The 15,984-nt window shown below is 39.9% G+C and overlaps 1 protein-coding gene across 4 annotated transcripts in view; it reads right to left on the minus strand.

The window, feature by feature from the left end:
* The window catches only part of LOC112147747 (SPRY domain-containing SOCS box protein 4), an 87,031-nt gene that overhangs the window by 24,429 nt on the left and 46,618 nt on the right, over positions 1-15,984 (minus strand). For 3 of the 4 annotated variants that reach the window (XM_036216249.1, XM_024274323.2, XM_024274325.2), the window contains exons 2-3: positions 12,935-13,073; positions 11,374-12,859 (exon numbers count right to left, since the gene is read on the minus strand). In XM_036216249.1, the coding sequence (XP_036072142.1) occupies positions 11,826-12,857 (1,032 nt within the window). In that variant the 5' untranslated portion in view covers positions 12,858-12,859; positions 12,935-13,073 and the 3' untranslated portion in view covers positions 11,374-11,825. Of the gene's footprint in view, positions 1-11,373; positions 12,860-12,934; positions 13,074-15,984 lie in introns of those variants that run through there. The other variant, XM_024274322.2, reaches the window with a different exon arrangement.

The following is a 15,984-nucleotide window of genomic DNA, read 5'->3' on the forward strand; positions in this document are numbered from 1 at the left end:
TAAAGACAGGTCTGTGAAAAACTAAATGTGTGACCATGTTTGATGACCTGAAACAAAAGTCACATGAACTCATAACATCGTTGCATCGGTGAAAGGAGCTTCCTGGTTTCTAAGGTGAGACAAAGGAACCATTTATATCTCCACAGCACTATCGAGATGCCTTCAGAAGGCAGCTTTAAAAATATCTTCGAGGATACATTGCCTTGGCAGTCAGGTTGCTATAGCGACAGCTACATCTGTGAATTAATATTACAACAACGCCACTGGTTTACTGTCCAGGGTGACAATTTCAGGCAAGTGCCTGTTTTTTGTGTGTGTTAGTCTTATGAATATTCAAGCATTTGCTCTTAACGGTGTTCCTTATAGTGGGTCAAGCTCCAGCTGCTGTGGACATTAGCGAGAGCAGGTGCACAGAACTCTGGGTTGAGGGCGCTGTGATCAATAAAAATCCCATTAATGCTGTGGAGTCAGTAAGTGAAGACACACACACACAAAAGTGAAAAAAGTGTAAAAAAAAAAAAAAAAGAAAAAAGAGAGAAAGAGCCCACTATACCTAGAATTAAGAACCAGATTCTATTGTGAAAAATAAGGTTTGAAGGATTGGTTTGGTTGAGTTAGACTTGCAAATAATCTGAGGTCTTAACATTTAATTCAGAGTTTGGCAGAAGATAAAAAAAAAATAGAAATCTAGTCAAATGTACAAAAGTTGCACCGGAGGCAATGATTCAGCATTTTGAACCAAAAAACACAACAGCAGCCCTCCAACCATAGCTTTGGTAAAGTTTTGAGGAACTACTTCAACATCTTGAATATAAGAGATTAGATTAAAAACGTCTACTGTATTATATGTCGTATCATGTTTATTTATAGATTGCAATCATGTCAGCAAGCTGATTTGTGCACGTTCAGAGACAAATAAGATGTTTCCTGCCATACAATCCTAAAGCTTACCATAATATGCCTATTTAAAAAAACTGGCACAGAAACAGGTTTGATGAAAAAAGACCATATTTAGGCTAATGAGTATAGATTTTAAAAACCAGAACCAACATTGTTATTGGTAAATTGTGACATAGGCTGATCCAGATGTTCCTCTGGATCAGGAGTCTGAAACCTGAGGCTCTTTGACCCCTTCCTTGTGGCTTTCTGGTTGAAGAAAAATAAAAAGTCTTTATTTAAAAGAGTAACATTTTTTAAGACTAGATGACACATCATGTGGAACAAAACAAACTTTATTCAAGTTATTTTTAAACAGTTGAAGTAGGCACGAAGCACTGCAGGCTCCCCACTACAGTACCCATGATGCCCCAATAATCCATCAAGTGGAGTGGCTTAGTAGTTGGAGATTTAGACCATTTTTTTAGTGCCATGTACCACAGAAAATCTAAGCTAAGATGCACCAACAATGACAAACTAAACAGTGCATAGGTTTTATTTTTTCTTTTAATTACCGCTGACATCAGACTACCAACAACTACATTTGCTGCATCTTTTTATTTTGAAAGATGAACCTGTCAAAAGTTCTGTTTGTGTCAAATTCTCTTTGTGTTTATGTTTTATTTGTGCAAAAAAAAACAATTGTTTTTTTTTATATATTTATCATAAAATTAATAACATAAATGTAAATCAGTGTCTTATTTTTTAAAGGGTGAAGTAAGACTTTTTAAGTGTTGAAGGTTGCAGACCCCTGCTCGAAAAGTTCCTCTAGCTGCTTCCTGCTCTCACAACAAATCACAGTGTCATCTGCAAACATCATAATGCAGAGATTCTTGTCTAACCTCAATCTGTCAGTCTGTCCATCATCAGAGCAAAGAGCAGATCTTTGGTGCAGTCCCACCTTCAACTCCTCTGTAACACCTAATGCACATCTCACCATTGTCTTATAGGTCTTGTACATGTCCTAAACAACTCCAACGTACTTCTCAGACACTCCAGACTGCTTCATCCTAACCACAGCTCTTCTCGCTGTATCCTGTCATAGACTTTCTCTAGATCTACAAAGACACAATGCAACATCTTCTGTTCTTCTCCAGCAGCATCTTCAAAGCAAATATTATATCTGTAGTTCTCTTTCTCTGCATGAATACATGCAGTTTCTCACAAATGCTCACTTCTGACTTCATCCTGTCTTCCACTACTACTTCCTACAACTTCATCGTATGACTCATAAGCATTATTTCTCTCCATGACCTACCTGAGGGGCATAAAACTGTGACAACATCACACCCTCTACTCCCAGCTTCAGACTCATCACCCGATATGACACTATCTTCACCAGCAGAACATTTTTAGCAATTTCCTCTTTCAGGATCACTCTTCTTCTGTCCCTTATTCCATCCGTACCATCGTAGAACAGCTTTAACCTGCTGTTCCCAATCTATACGTTTTGCTCCCTTTCCGTCTGGCTTCTTGACTACAGGATTTCCACCTTTTGTCTTTCCATCATGTCGGCCAACTCTCTAGTTTTATCCATCGAAGTCCCAACATTCAAAGTTCATACCCTGAATTCTACGCTTTCTTCTTTCCTTTTTTTTTTTTTTTTATCTGTGCACTCTCCTTCTTTGACCAACTGCATTCCACCAGCACCCATACGTCAACAGCACCAGTGTCACTTGGGCCACGATTTAAGTTCTGTTCAGACTTTATACATGTGTCCTTGGTTTATGCCGGATGTGCTTCCAGACAAAACTCTCTGCATTTACCTAGACTTGGGACTAGAACACAAAAGCAGTGGATTGTATCCCCTTGTGGGTGCATTTCTTGGTCTTGTTCCTTATTTAAAGAACTAACCCACTGACCCACATAAAAGCAGCAGAAGATACTGTAAAGCTTGGAGCCTGAGTATGTGCCAAGATTCTGAGAAAAACCTGAGCCATTACTTTTAAAAGTGATTATTTAAATGCCTCATGAGCTTCGCCTTGGAGTAAATTTCCTTGTTTTAAGCAATTTGTATCACCCATCTGAATACTACCAAGTTTCAGTGGATCTCTTTGTGACCTTTGTTGCTTTTTAATGAGTTACTGCTCTTTATTTTGCCAAACATGTGAAGCAAAAACGTTTTAAACACCTGGGTGAGCAAATGAATGAGACATGAAATTTTAATGCAAATCTACATTACTGTCATCAGTAATTGCGGGGCAATGTGCTCGCCAAGTGCCCTTCCTGTCTCAGATCATGTAACTTTATACAAATCTTATAAAATAATAAGAACCAAGCTACACATGCTCAAACACAAATGGACCTCTGTCCCTTATTTACATGATTACATGAAGCGGAAGCTGGTTTGGGATTTTTCTGTTTGCTTGTTCGAGATTCACTTAAAGTCAGGAAACTTGTGGGATGAAGTCAAAAGGTATTCCCGGTTGTGAACAAAAACTGCAGCTAGCTCGTAAAAATGAGGTTGCACTGAGAAAAACAATCAGATATGCATCTGATCTCAGATTACATTTCAAAGTGACCCAGATCAGATTTTAAAAAGATGGATTATATGTCACTTGGTCAGTTTAGACAGTCCTAAAAAATTAGATGTGGCCTAAAGTATCAGATCACACACTAAATCACACTACCTGGATCTCATTGTTCTTGAACAAAGGTTCCAGTTGGTGCCCTTGCTGTTGAAAACTTCTGTTATTGCCATTGTTTTCTGCTTTAAATCATCTTCCCGGGAGGTTTAGAACTGCTGGAACTCTTCACCAGGTTTTCCTTCCTTTTATTACATTCACCCCCATCTTTTCTTGTTGCCCTTTCAAGTTAACTTCACAGCAAACAAAGTTTTCCTCTTCCACAAATGTTGCTTCCAGCAAAGTCTCTGAAGCAGTAATGACTGGTTCTGCTTTCAGAGTCCCTGTGACCCAAAAGTTTGTATCAGAAATCACATTACACATGTTAGATGAGAAACCTCCCAACAGCAGAAACAGATAAGGGAGCCAGCCTCCCTTTGCCTTATGAAGATAAGAAGCAGAATTTTTTTAACATAGTTTCAACTGTTTAAACCATTTAATTGTGTAAAGGCGATAACAGTATATTGTTAATTTCTGACAAACCTGTAACTCTCCTCTCTGCATCTAAAAAGCTGCTACAAAGGAGATAACATCCTTTTTAAAGGCTGTAAATTATACTTCATTACTTGTAACAGGTACGTCATTCTCAAATGAAACTGTCGAAAAAAGGTGTGCACTTAGAGGCAGCTATTAAAGCCTCATTTTCACTGAGTGGTCGGTACGGTAAAGATTGGTACGGTACAGTCTATTTAATTCTGGCAAGCATTTCCACTCAATTAAGCCTCGCTTCCACTAAAGCGTTTGTTTTCATGGCGCATGCGTGGTGTAAACTGCTAGCGTGTCACTGCATCATTGCGTTATTGCAACGACTAGAACAGGGGTCGGCAACCCAAAGTGTTGAAAGAGCCACTCTGGACCAATACAATAAAAACCAAATGTGTCTGGAGCCGCATAAGTCGTACCCTGAAAGTAACACATGGAGAATGTGTCGAATTAACGATTATTTCTCCTGCTGCGTGTCCTCGTGTCATATAAGCTATAGTTTTGGCCTCATGACAAGTTGGTGAGACATTGCAGTGTCAAACTATCTGACAAAAGCTGATTAGTCTCATAATGAACAACTGAGCTTTTATTTTGACATCCCTCAATGACATAACCTCTCCCTCATTCTCACTCCAGGTGCAGGAAGAATTCAAACATAACAGGACAAAATCATAAATGCCAACAAATGTTCAACAGTCAGATAACAAAACACGTTGACGAAAACCCAAACTTTAATCCAATTCCAGTCAGACAGGCAAAAGAATGGGTAACCCACAATTCCTTGCGCTGCCAGACCGACAGCAGGCTCACCGTGCCTGAGACCATCACTACAATATGAATGAATTACAGTTTGTTTCATTGCTTTGATGAAATTAAAGAAATGCAATAAAGAAATACGATTTTTGATGTCATTTTTATTTAGAGGATTTGAAAAAAAAACCCACAAAAATGTAACGTGCACCTTTAAGGTGCTTCCACACTGGCCGCGTCAATCAACACTTTCAATGAAGAGTCAATATAAGCGCGTGCACACCTAAATTCCTGCCCTCCAAGTCTGGAGCGCGCGTGAGTCTTATAGTCAGACATTTAAAAGGACAGAGTTGTGAAAACAAAAGTCTTCAGAAAGATTTGGGGGATTTTCAACACTTTTACTTTAGGTTCTCCCTGTTGTAGATGCAGATGAGCGCTAATGAACAGTAAAAATACAATAGAAGGAGAATCTCCTCCCCGCCACGCACCGCACGCGGCCGGTGTGTGAGACCTGCACATCGCCGCGCTCAGCAGGTGGTATCCACACCGGAGCAGCGCGGTCACGCACGCAGTGGCGGGGAGGAGATTCTTCTTCTATTCTTCTTCTACTGTTCATTAGCGCTCATCTCATCTTGGTGTCATATTAACCTGACCGGACACAAACCGTAATGATTCATTTCTCCTTCGTGATCACGTTTGGTACTTCTGTGCTTTGAAGCAGACTCCGCCCACAAGCAGCTCCCGCGCTGAATCTTCAATCCGGTTCAAGATTTCCACGCACAGTTACAGCTCTGAGCTGCCGCGACTGTGCGTGGAAATCTTGAACCGGATTGAAGATTCAGCGCGCTCAATGCGTGCCGATTTGTACGTGGAGCTCGTGACCCGACTTCAAAACCCGCGTAGCAACGTGCGCTCACGTGCGCTCCAGACGCACGGGCAGGAATTCTGCTGTGCGCTGACTCAGACGGCGTGGAAGCATCTACACTCATCTCACAACAACTGGAAAACGTAAAGGATGTTTGTGTCATGTTTGTCCTCCTACAGAAATCGTATTAAAACAAAAATATTGTGGCAGCCTGACTGTTAATTTAGAAATAGTTCCTTGTTAGTGGGTGGAGTTAGTGTCTGTTCTTGTGTTGCATTATGGGACTTGAGTGTTTTACCGGCACCATGAGTGAGAGTGGTGTGTGTATGAGTCAGCCTCCTCACAGCGTCGGCTGTTCTGTGGTTCGGAGCTGTTAAAAAATAGTAGTCAAATTGCTGACTCCAGATGTTCTCCATGGCCTGCGTGTGCGCTTCTTACTCCAATCACGAGGGATCATTCAATGTATGGGACACAAGTGATGTCTGGATTTAGTCTGCCAGTACTCTGTGGCTCTGCTCCCACCTAAATCGCTACTGAGCCGCAAGGATGTGCTTGAAGAGCTGCATGCGGCTCCGGAGCCGCAGGTTGCCGACCCCCGGACTAGAAACACAACAACAATGGAGGTCATCCAGCAGCTTGTCTTTTTATTGCTTTACATCTGGTACATTGTGTAAACAGGAATTTAATATTGTTTGAAAGAAGATTGTGAAACCGCAAAACCCCAAATGCTTATAAAAGTTAGCTTAAATGAGCGCTATACTGGCACTCCGCCCCAACTGTTTCATTCCACTTTTCAATGGACATACAACTGTCAGGGGCCCTTAAGAAGCAAGAGGTACGGTTCGGTACTGTTTAATGGGTCCATTTTACAATGGAAACACTCAAAATACCGGACTGGACTGTACCAAACCAGACCGGACCGCTCAGTGGAAACTTAAACTTAAAGGTACTTCAGTAAAGTTTTTGCAGAAATTGCTGTAGTTTTCATGCAGCAATTTCTACTTTTACTAAAGTAGATTTTTGATGAAAAAGTTATCTTGCTCCTTTACAAAGGGATGTACTTGTCTAGTTACTTTTCCTGTTTGCAACTATTCAAAAGGATTCAAGGGTGCAACGGGAAGTTATTGAACTTGCTAGATTGAATGAGAGATTTTGAAATGAAATCATCCATTCATCTTCAGAACTCAATGAATCCCTTACGGGGTCCCAGGGTTGCTGGAACGCAGCTACTGTTAGGCAGGGTTGACCAGGTCACCAGTTTGCTGCAAGGCCACACACCCACACTCACATTTATACCTAGGGGCAATTTTAGAGACGCCAATCTGAAGCATTTTGGCACCCAGGGGAAAACCCCCACATGTACAAGGAGAATACAGAAAAGTCACAGCATAGATTTGAACCAGGACCTTCTCACTGTGAGGCAAGAGTGCAAACCACTGCTCCACCATGCAGGCCAGTCCTTGTAAAAGGACAGTAAAACTGACTTCAGTACCTGTGAAGATGTAGGTCTTTCTCAAATGAAACTGAAGAACAAAAGTGGGTTCTTAGAGGCAGGTACTTAGGCAACATTTTTTGTAAATACCATAGTATATATATACATTTTTTGGTGAAGGGATTTTAAAATCAAAACTACTTTCTCATTCTATAACACATTTGATGTTGCAGTCCCAGACAGGAGTCTGACAGCAACAAAAAAATGTCATCATAGCAATAGTTTTATTAAATATAACTTATTGATAAGTAATTTTTGTCTTTTCTGTGAAGCTACAATTCTGAAAAATAGGAGACAAACAAAGACAAAGTGAGATGAATGGTAAAACTACATTTTAAACAGCCTCAGATGATTCAGGCAACAGCTGTTTATTAACAGGTAAGACACACAGAAATTCAATTATTCATCCTGTAGAAACATTTCTAAACAAACTAAACAACAATCCCCTATTTGGAAATCTTACTGTTGAGTTACTGCAGAAATGGGAGCGATAATCCAAGATGAAGCAAAATGATAATAATGGCGCAGGATCCCAAAGGATGAGAAAAACAAACAATGTGACAAACAGACGGCGAGCACATAAATCTATTTTTAATACGCGTTGCTTCCCGCTTCAACAACAATACTCCAGCGATAATGTAATAGTCTCTTCTAATAGAAAGGTCTATTAGATCAAGCTCTTACCAAAGTGCTGAGAGGATGTTTTTAATATTCAGGCACACAAGTTCACAGACACAAAGGACAGACGTTCACCTGCTGCGATCTCAACTTTCAGCCACACTAATAACTCAAAAGAAGCAATTACCCAGAAAAGGCAGCAGAACATGATCCATCCAATGTCTGGTGATGGACTTCCATTCACAAACACTCATATCCTCAAAAGCAGACAGCAATTATGACTTCATTCTCACAGGCTGAGTCACAAAATGAGGCAGGCGAGCTGATTCAAACTAAAGTCCATAATTACTGCATTTACTGTCTGTAATCTCCCACTTTGCAACACTATTTTTCTTCACGGTAAACATTTTTAAGAAGGCTAATAGATAGAGAAGTGTTTTTAAGGAAGAATGTGCAATAACTTTATTTTTCTCAAATGTCTGGGTCAAAACACCAAACAAACACCCAAGCATCTCAAAACCATCCTCCCAGCTTTATTCTTAGTAGATGGTTTTAGTGGAGAGTGGGTAAATGCTGGTTGACACTGCGAGAAACGAAAACACTTGCAAAGCACTCCCACACAAAACTCTGCTGTCAGCGTTAAACGCTACGGCTGTCAAACTCCTCCATTTATTCCATTTTGATCCAGAAGTTCGTGATTGGATTTGACTTATGTTTTAAGCAAGTAAATATTGATTCATTAAATAAAAAAATGTAAAAAAGATTCCATACCAAATTTATTTTTGCTCACTTCCAAAAACGGATTTTCTATACCACTGGTGTTTATAAAATAGAGACAGATTTGGTGCAGTGAAAATGCATATTATGAAGAAGCTAAAAGTAAATCAACTATTTAATGAAAAGTTTTTTGCAATAGAATAATTTTCATGTCTTTACATAGAACAATATATATATAGATATTTTAACAAAATGACTGTGAATTTTGTATTTAAGGACCAGAAATGAACTATAGAAAAAGTCGATCTGGAAAAAGATTTTTGTCAGTCAATATTTAGGATGTTTTCAGACTTGGAAAATGATTTTTATTTGTTCCGGATCGAGTCCCGAAGCTAGTGTTTGGGACTCTGACTGCAGTCAAGTAGACTATTGTTTTCTGGACCAAAGATTGTAAATAAAGCCACATGACTGAATATCTCTTCAGTCATTGGTCAGCAGTTATAGGGGCGGGTCAAAACAAAAAGAAAGCTGGAGGTGCTGCACTTTGCAAATCCTTGACACGATTGTTCACTTATCAAACATTTTTTTTTTTTTTGCTGACCAATTTTGAACGTTTGTATGAAGGCCAGGTTTAACATTTTACTGCTACTTTAGTACGGCTGAGACACACTGCAAGGCAGTTACTGAGGACGCCACGGCTACGAGGTATGCTAATAAGTGTTCATGACATATAGATTGTCAGGAAAACAGTGTGAGAAGTAATATGTATCATGTCAGAAGTTGTTTTAATGAGCCCGCGTTCATCTGACTACATCTTAATTAGTTGCTGTTGCATCGCGGCTCCACGTTTGTTTGCTAATAACTGGCTACAGTGTCCATTTTGGTTCAGTTGTTCCGGTCCCAGCATGGATTGTATTCAGACAGGAATTTCAGGGCAAACCGAAGTTCAGTCCATTGGAAACGAATCGAAACCGCCTCGAAAGATTTGTCCGAGAACGGTTCCTGGTCCCAGACTAGGGTTCAGTTGGTTGTATTCAGACAAAAACTTTGTTCCGGGAAACAAACTCTGGTTCACTTTAAGCGGCCAAAATGTGTCCAGTCTGAATTTACCCTAAATCTGGGTTCACATAAAATGCTAAATATTGTTTTACTGTTAAATGCTCACTTTACAGTTCTATATTTAAATATTGAGAACAGGAAATAACACCAATAGTTATCTCATTTTGATCACAGCAACAGATAAATCTGTTCCTCTCTTTTGACCCTTAAGGCTCTGAAGGTTCTAGCAGCCAAAGATTTACAGTGGCTCATGGCGTAATTTAACCAATCACAATCAAGAAAATATACCCGCAGTTCTTAGAAAGTGCTGGGGGCCGCATATTATTGATTTTATGACAAGAGCTGCTAGAAATTTGGCCCACAGGCCGGACTTTGGACGTGTCTGTTCAATACCAAGAGAAAAAACAGAAGAAATTAGTAATTTTATCAATAAGCTTGTGATTTTTTTTTCACAGTAAAAGCGTGGGGGGGTTGACTGATTTTTTTTTTACCTAATTACTTTGCAAAAATCTAATCAAATTTAATTAATTTAAATCACATACATTTAAAATTCACTCTAATTAGTTCTTTGATATTTTGAACACAGCCCTATTAACAAAACCTAATTAAAATGTTTGACCAATCTTATGAAAGCTGTTGCACAGCAGACAAAGTTTAACTAGGGTCAGCTAAGGTGATGTGTCAAAATGAAGAAGCAGAAAAACCACATTTGGAAGCAGAACAAGGCTGACATCACTTGTGTCTCACCGCGGTAAAGTACGAGACAAACTTCTCGTGTCAAACCACTTTCCTGCAGAGGTTGTAACTTTTGTAAATAGAAAACATCTATTTTTACTCAGTGGCATGTTACTTAACATGTAATGAAATTAAGTTTTGTTCTTGGTAACTTAATGTGTGAAAAATGTCTTTCATGCTGCCTTACATTCACACGGCTGTGCGAGGATTTAAACTGAAGCTGCCCACAATTGAGTTTAACATATATTCAACAGTCATATCACATTTTACACCACGAGGTCTTTATACTTGTTGAAGTGAGAGCTTTGAAGAAAGTCAACACTCTCCCTGATGGCCCACTGCACAGTCACTATGAAATTAAGTGGGTGGTTCCATAAATGGAAAATGACTGAGGTAATGTGCTTTCATCGACTCGACTTTGTGCTTTGAAGTTACCTTGAGAGAAGATTTGTTTTCTTTCTGATTCACACAAGTGTGCCAGCTGACACTTTGCCATGAAAACATCCCGTTTGAAGCGCGGATGGGAGTTTTTTTTTTTAACCCATCAGGTGTCCTCTCACCATGGGAACACTTTACATTCATGTTTCTCCATATCTAAGTGGGTTAGGAGTGAAAAGATACAAAAATAAATAAATAAATGGAGCTGCAATCGTCACAGTCTCCATTGAAAGCAGCAAACTTCTGAGAAAAATGTTTCAAAAAGAAATCTGAGACGACTGGGCAAAGAGAAATGAGGCGGAACAAACTACAAAGAGAGAAGGGTTCCCTCTCTGCTCTTTGTCGGAGGAACAGACACGAAAATACTGTGTTGTGTAATCAAAAAAAGACCCACGGGGTTCTGCAAACTAACAGCAAGGGAGACAGACAGAGACAGAGCTTAGGTTTGTTTTCATAGCACACACTTTCCTTTCCTGGCAGGTGTGTGTGTCCATGATGTGTATGGTTTTGAAAAGCGTCATTGTTTAGACTGACATGATAACAAGACCATGCCTGTTTGGTCACACATATGAAAAAAAAGGGGGAGTTTCCTGAAAAGAAAACAAATCTACATCCAAGTGCCATTTTAAAAACGATTTAACTCATTTCCTGTTTTGATATATGAAGAACAGATGCTGATATTTGGACAAAACATAAGAACCGGAGCGTTGAGTTGGCTTTCTGCTCCTGCAGTGAGCAAGTATCAAGTCCAAAACAAAACCTGATCAATGAAACAACAGATACGGCAAACCTACCATCCCTGCAGCTAAGACATCACTTTTAAAAATTGCATTGTCCTCTTTTTGTGCTGGCTTCACACAAAGAGAAAAGCCTCCAGAAAAAAGAGAGAAACAAACTGACATAATAATGTAAACTTGCTGCAACTTTCCAAACAGACGTCATCCCTGAGCTTACAAGAAGATTCTCTCCTCTTACATTGATGCAAATGTGTTTTTTTGTATTTAACAGCTCAACTACACTGCATATTTAAAAGATTAAAAAAAAAAAAAGATCTCACATTCTGCTTAATCGAACGATCAAATGTGGAACAAGACAGCAACCTCCTTTCTTAACTTTCACACCTTTGGCTGTCAACAAAATGAAAGTGTGTAAAAAGGCACAGGCCTAAATTTACAGAGTTGCACAACACACTTTTAAATCTTACCCAAACGTTGATGTTTGAAAGCGTGTCACAATCACTGGGAGTCCTGCTTTTGCCCCAACGCTGACTCATTTCAAATGAATTGAGGGTTTTTTTTTTTTTTTTTTTTTTTTTATTAATAAAAAAACAAGCCTGACTAATCATTCTTGGCTTTAAGAAGAACCAAAATCTGTAAGCAGATTTGATATTACAGAAAAAGTACTTACGATCCAAGCCGTTGATGTACCTCATGGATATCTCGCAATGCCCCCACACCGCACTAACAATGGGATAAAGCTTCTTTCCTTTTAGGCCTCGAAATGCCACTCCTAGATACTGTCCATCCACCATGAAGCTTAGTGTTCCTTCATCCATGTCCAGAATCACTAGCAGGGAGTCCGGTAGGATGAACGTTTCCTCTGGCTCCAGGAAACACGGGTATGAGGGCAGGGAGCTGTGGGCCCGGTTTTTACTGTCATGGTACAGCCTGTTCCGGCCCAGATCCCAGCCCCACGACTCAGAGTCTGCACCCACCAACGCCGTGTACCCGACAGAATGTAAAGGAGCTTCAGCCGTCGCCACCCCGACCACGGCGTGGGTCCCCCTCTGCCGGGCAGGCCAGTGAATTTTCCACACATGGAGACCTCGCGTGTATCCCACGCGCCCTCTGATGCAGTCCGTGCTCTGAGCTACAGGGTGCCGGTGAAAAGTCAGCTTATCATCGTCTTTGATGAAAATATTGAGCGAGCGGTCGTCGGGGTTCCAAGCGTGACGAAGCTGGGTCTCTAATCCCGCACATGGCATGTCCAGTAAAAGGTCTAATCTGGGAGGCCTGGAGAAGTCTGGGCCCCTAAGCTCTAGATGCTGCCGACGATGAGCGGTGGGTCGGTATGACGGGGAGGCGCCACTTTCTCCACGACCGTCCACCGACTTAATGCTGCCAGAAATCTTCTGGCCCATTTCTGGTTGAGAAAAATACACGTTAGGGTGAGATAACGGTCTGTTTTGTGCAACATCATTGAAGATCTTGACGTTACCTCATAAATGCGACGACACTGATGAGGCACTTCCTTCCTGAAGAGTGAGGAAAGGAGATGGAGGAGGGAATGATGAAAGAGAGATGGGTTTGATCCGGTTTCATGCCACTAACGTCATCATATAGAGCTGCTACAACATCTGTAAAAAGAGAGGTGACAAGAGGAAAAACAAAGAGGTTATTATCTACTGAATTGTAATTAAAGTAAATGTTTTTAAAAACTAAATACAAGAAGCATGTTTTCTTAAGACACTTTGAATTAGGTCTGTAACACGCCTGCAATAACAAACGCACATATTCTGAATCATCCACTAGCTCTCTAACTCATGCATGTATCAATACGGGGATCTTTCCATCTCCAAGCTGTGCAAGGCTGGATCTGAACCTGAAAAAACACTTACGAGATGGCACCAGATGAGTGAGTCACAGTCTGCAAAAATGTCAACAAAAAATAAATAAAGGTAATAAATCTCTAAAAAAAAATCTCAATTTCTAGGTGACAGAAGTCTTAAAGAGCCTCTTTTACAAATGTTTTCCAGTGTTTTTTTATGATTGTGCCATTTTTGCCTAAACTTAAAAATTAAAAAAAATGTTAGGAAATAGTTTCTGCAGAGCAACAGTTGTTCTTTAGAAATTTGGCTCTGAGTTGTGGGCAGGACCGTTGGCACGGAGCAACCCCACCCCCCCTTCCCGTTCTTGTTGCGTAGCAGAGGAAGGAGTGTTTGGTCCACCGAGTATATTAGCTTCATCACAAATACGCTCTTCTTTAAACAGCATTTTTGTTAGCTCCTGATCAGAAAAATGCCACAAGTACATGTTAAAAAACAATAAAACATATCAGAGTGGGTCTTTAACAAAGCTAAAGAATTAAAGTCAATTTATTTTGTAAGTTTAATTTCAATTTTTAAGTAAAAGAACTTACCAAGTCTTCAGAACAACAACAACTGAAGCTAAATAATAAAACATTGTACTTTACGTATCGACACCTGTCTGGGATCTGCCATTAACAACAAGTTCACAATAGATATAACCACTTTTAATTCTGATTATATTTCTAGAATCCCTCTATGACTCATTTTCACCATGTTCAAAACCGGTGTGAATTTCACAGCTTTCAATTGTGTTCTTTGTCATTTCCTCTTCAAATCTTACACATATTTAACATTATAAAGCCCATTAAACACGGATGATCTCACAGTTCTGATAAACGGGCATAGCTGCCTGTTCCAGGAAGAGCAGCTGGTGCTTCCTGTTCACATGAAAAGTGTCAGCAGCATAAGAGGATGACAAAACTTCATGTCTGGGGTTTGAGCTTTACCTCAGACAACTTTAGCCACAAAACAAAAGCTGTGTATATGTGTGTGTCTGTAGCAATCCTTCTTCTGGTAAAAACGACTGACACCTCGGAAGGAGTGATGCATATCATCCCAGTGTATCGCAGATAAAATATGAGGCATAAAGAAAGCGGGAGAAAATCAAGACTGCCGATGAAAGTTATGATTTTTCAGTTAAAAACATTTTTATGATGTGTATATTTAAGTTTTTGAAATTTTAAAGGTAAATGAGTATTCTACAGTGCTTTTTATGTAGCTATTTTTTTTTATTTTTATACAATTTGTCATTTAAATTCCGATTTAGAGAATTACCACAAGTTTCTTTCAAGATCTATGCCAATAAAAATCATATTTGTGGTGTTATTAAGATGTTCTTGTAGCATTTTTATCATGATGGAGGACAAATATAAAATAATTTACGATTAAAACCGTGTTTATGAGTATTTGTTTATGCAAGTTGTTGGGAATCAGGAGCAGACGAAGGAATGCTGTTGGAAAAAGATTGCTTTGCTCCATTCTGATGCGTCCACTTGCAAACAAATAGGTGGATAGTTCCAATATGTCTCGCCATTTTTGTTGCACCGGTAAGCTAGTCAAAGAGAATGTAAACAAAAAGGTGATGTGAAGCAGGCTTACTCCTTCAAAAAACTCTGAGGTGAATTTCTGACAAACTACTGCCGCTCTGCAGAAACTATATCCTAGAAAACGACACAGACTTTTTCATATGAGCTAAAACTGTATAATTATTATTACTAGATATATAGCATTATCAGCAATAATGCTTGTGTTAATGCTGTAAGCTGAATGTGGCTGCTGAACATGCTAGTGCTGATAGCTGCAGATGCTGAAATTGATAGCCAAAAACGCTGAAGCTGAAATTGCTGTAGCTGTCAAATTAGCATAAAAACTGGCAAAATGTCTAATTTAGCTAAAACATCTAACATAAAACTAAAATATTAGCTAAACTCCAAATTAGCCAAAAATGCCTAAATTACCCAGACTAACTAACATGTAGCTGAAATATTAGCTAAATTTCAATAGAGCCTGAAACACTGAAAAAAAGCCCAAATCAGCCAAAACAGCTAGCATGTAACTGAAATATTAGCCTTCAGTCTTCATTGTCAACAAAAAAAAAAGTTTAGTTCACCAAGTGGACCAAAAAAGTCCCAAACTGGAACCAGTCCACAGAAAGGCAACCATAAGACAATCACAAAGACTCTTGAACCACTTGAAATTCACCATTGTGTCTCTTCCTGCTTTTCCCCCCCGAGAATAAAGTCAACCAGCTGGCAGCTATCATGGCCAATGTCCACCCCTGCTTAGTCCACCCCTCAGCAGGAGAGGATTCAGAGCCGGAGCCGGGACACAAACCAGGACAGCTGCCTGTTAAAGCTGGACGCTGCTGCCAAACATCAGCGGGAAAAACTTGACAAACCCTGTATGGATTTTCACTATATCTGCATTGAACTTTACCTCTAGTCCAGTTTGACATAATATAAGAAGGTTGGCAGGCTGGCATTCTGCCTTGTCATCAAGGAGACGTTTGACCTCTGACCCTGTGTAGTCACGGTTCCATCGTAAGCTCGCAGGACGCCGGTGGTGTGCCAGCGTTGCGTCTGCTGCTGCAAGGAGCGGCAACATGCTTCTACCATCTGTTGTTTACTTTTCCTCCCTCCCTCCATCTTGCTCTTCCTCTCATCTAGCTCTTTTTCGATTA

The sequence above is a fragment of the Oryzias melastigma genome, linkage group LG17 (assembly GCF_002922805.2).
Source record: "Oryzias melastigma strain HK-1 linkage group LG17, ASM292280v2, whole genome shotgun sequence".
NCBI lineage: Eukaryota > Metazoa > Chordata > Actinopteri > Beloniformes > Adrianichthyidae > Oryzias > Oryzias melastigma.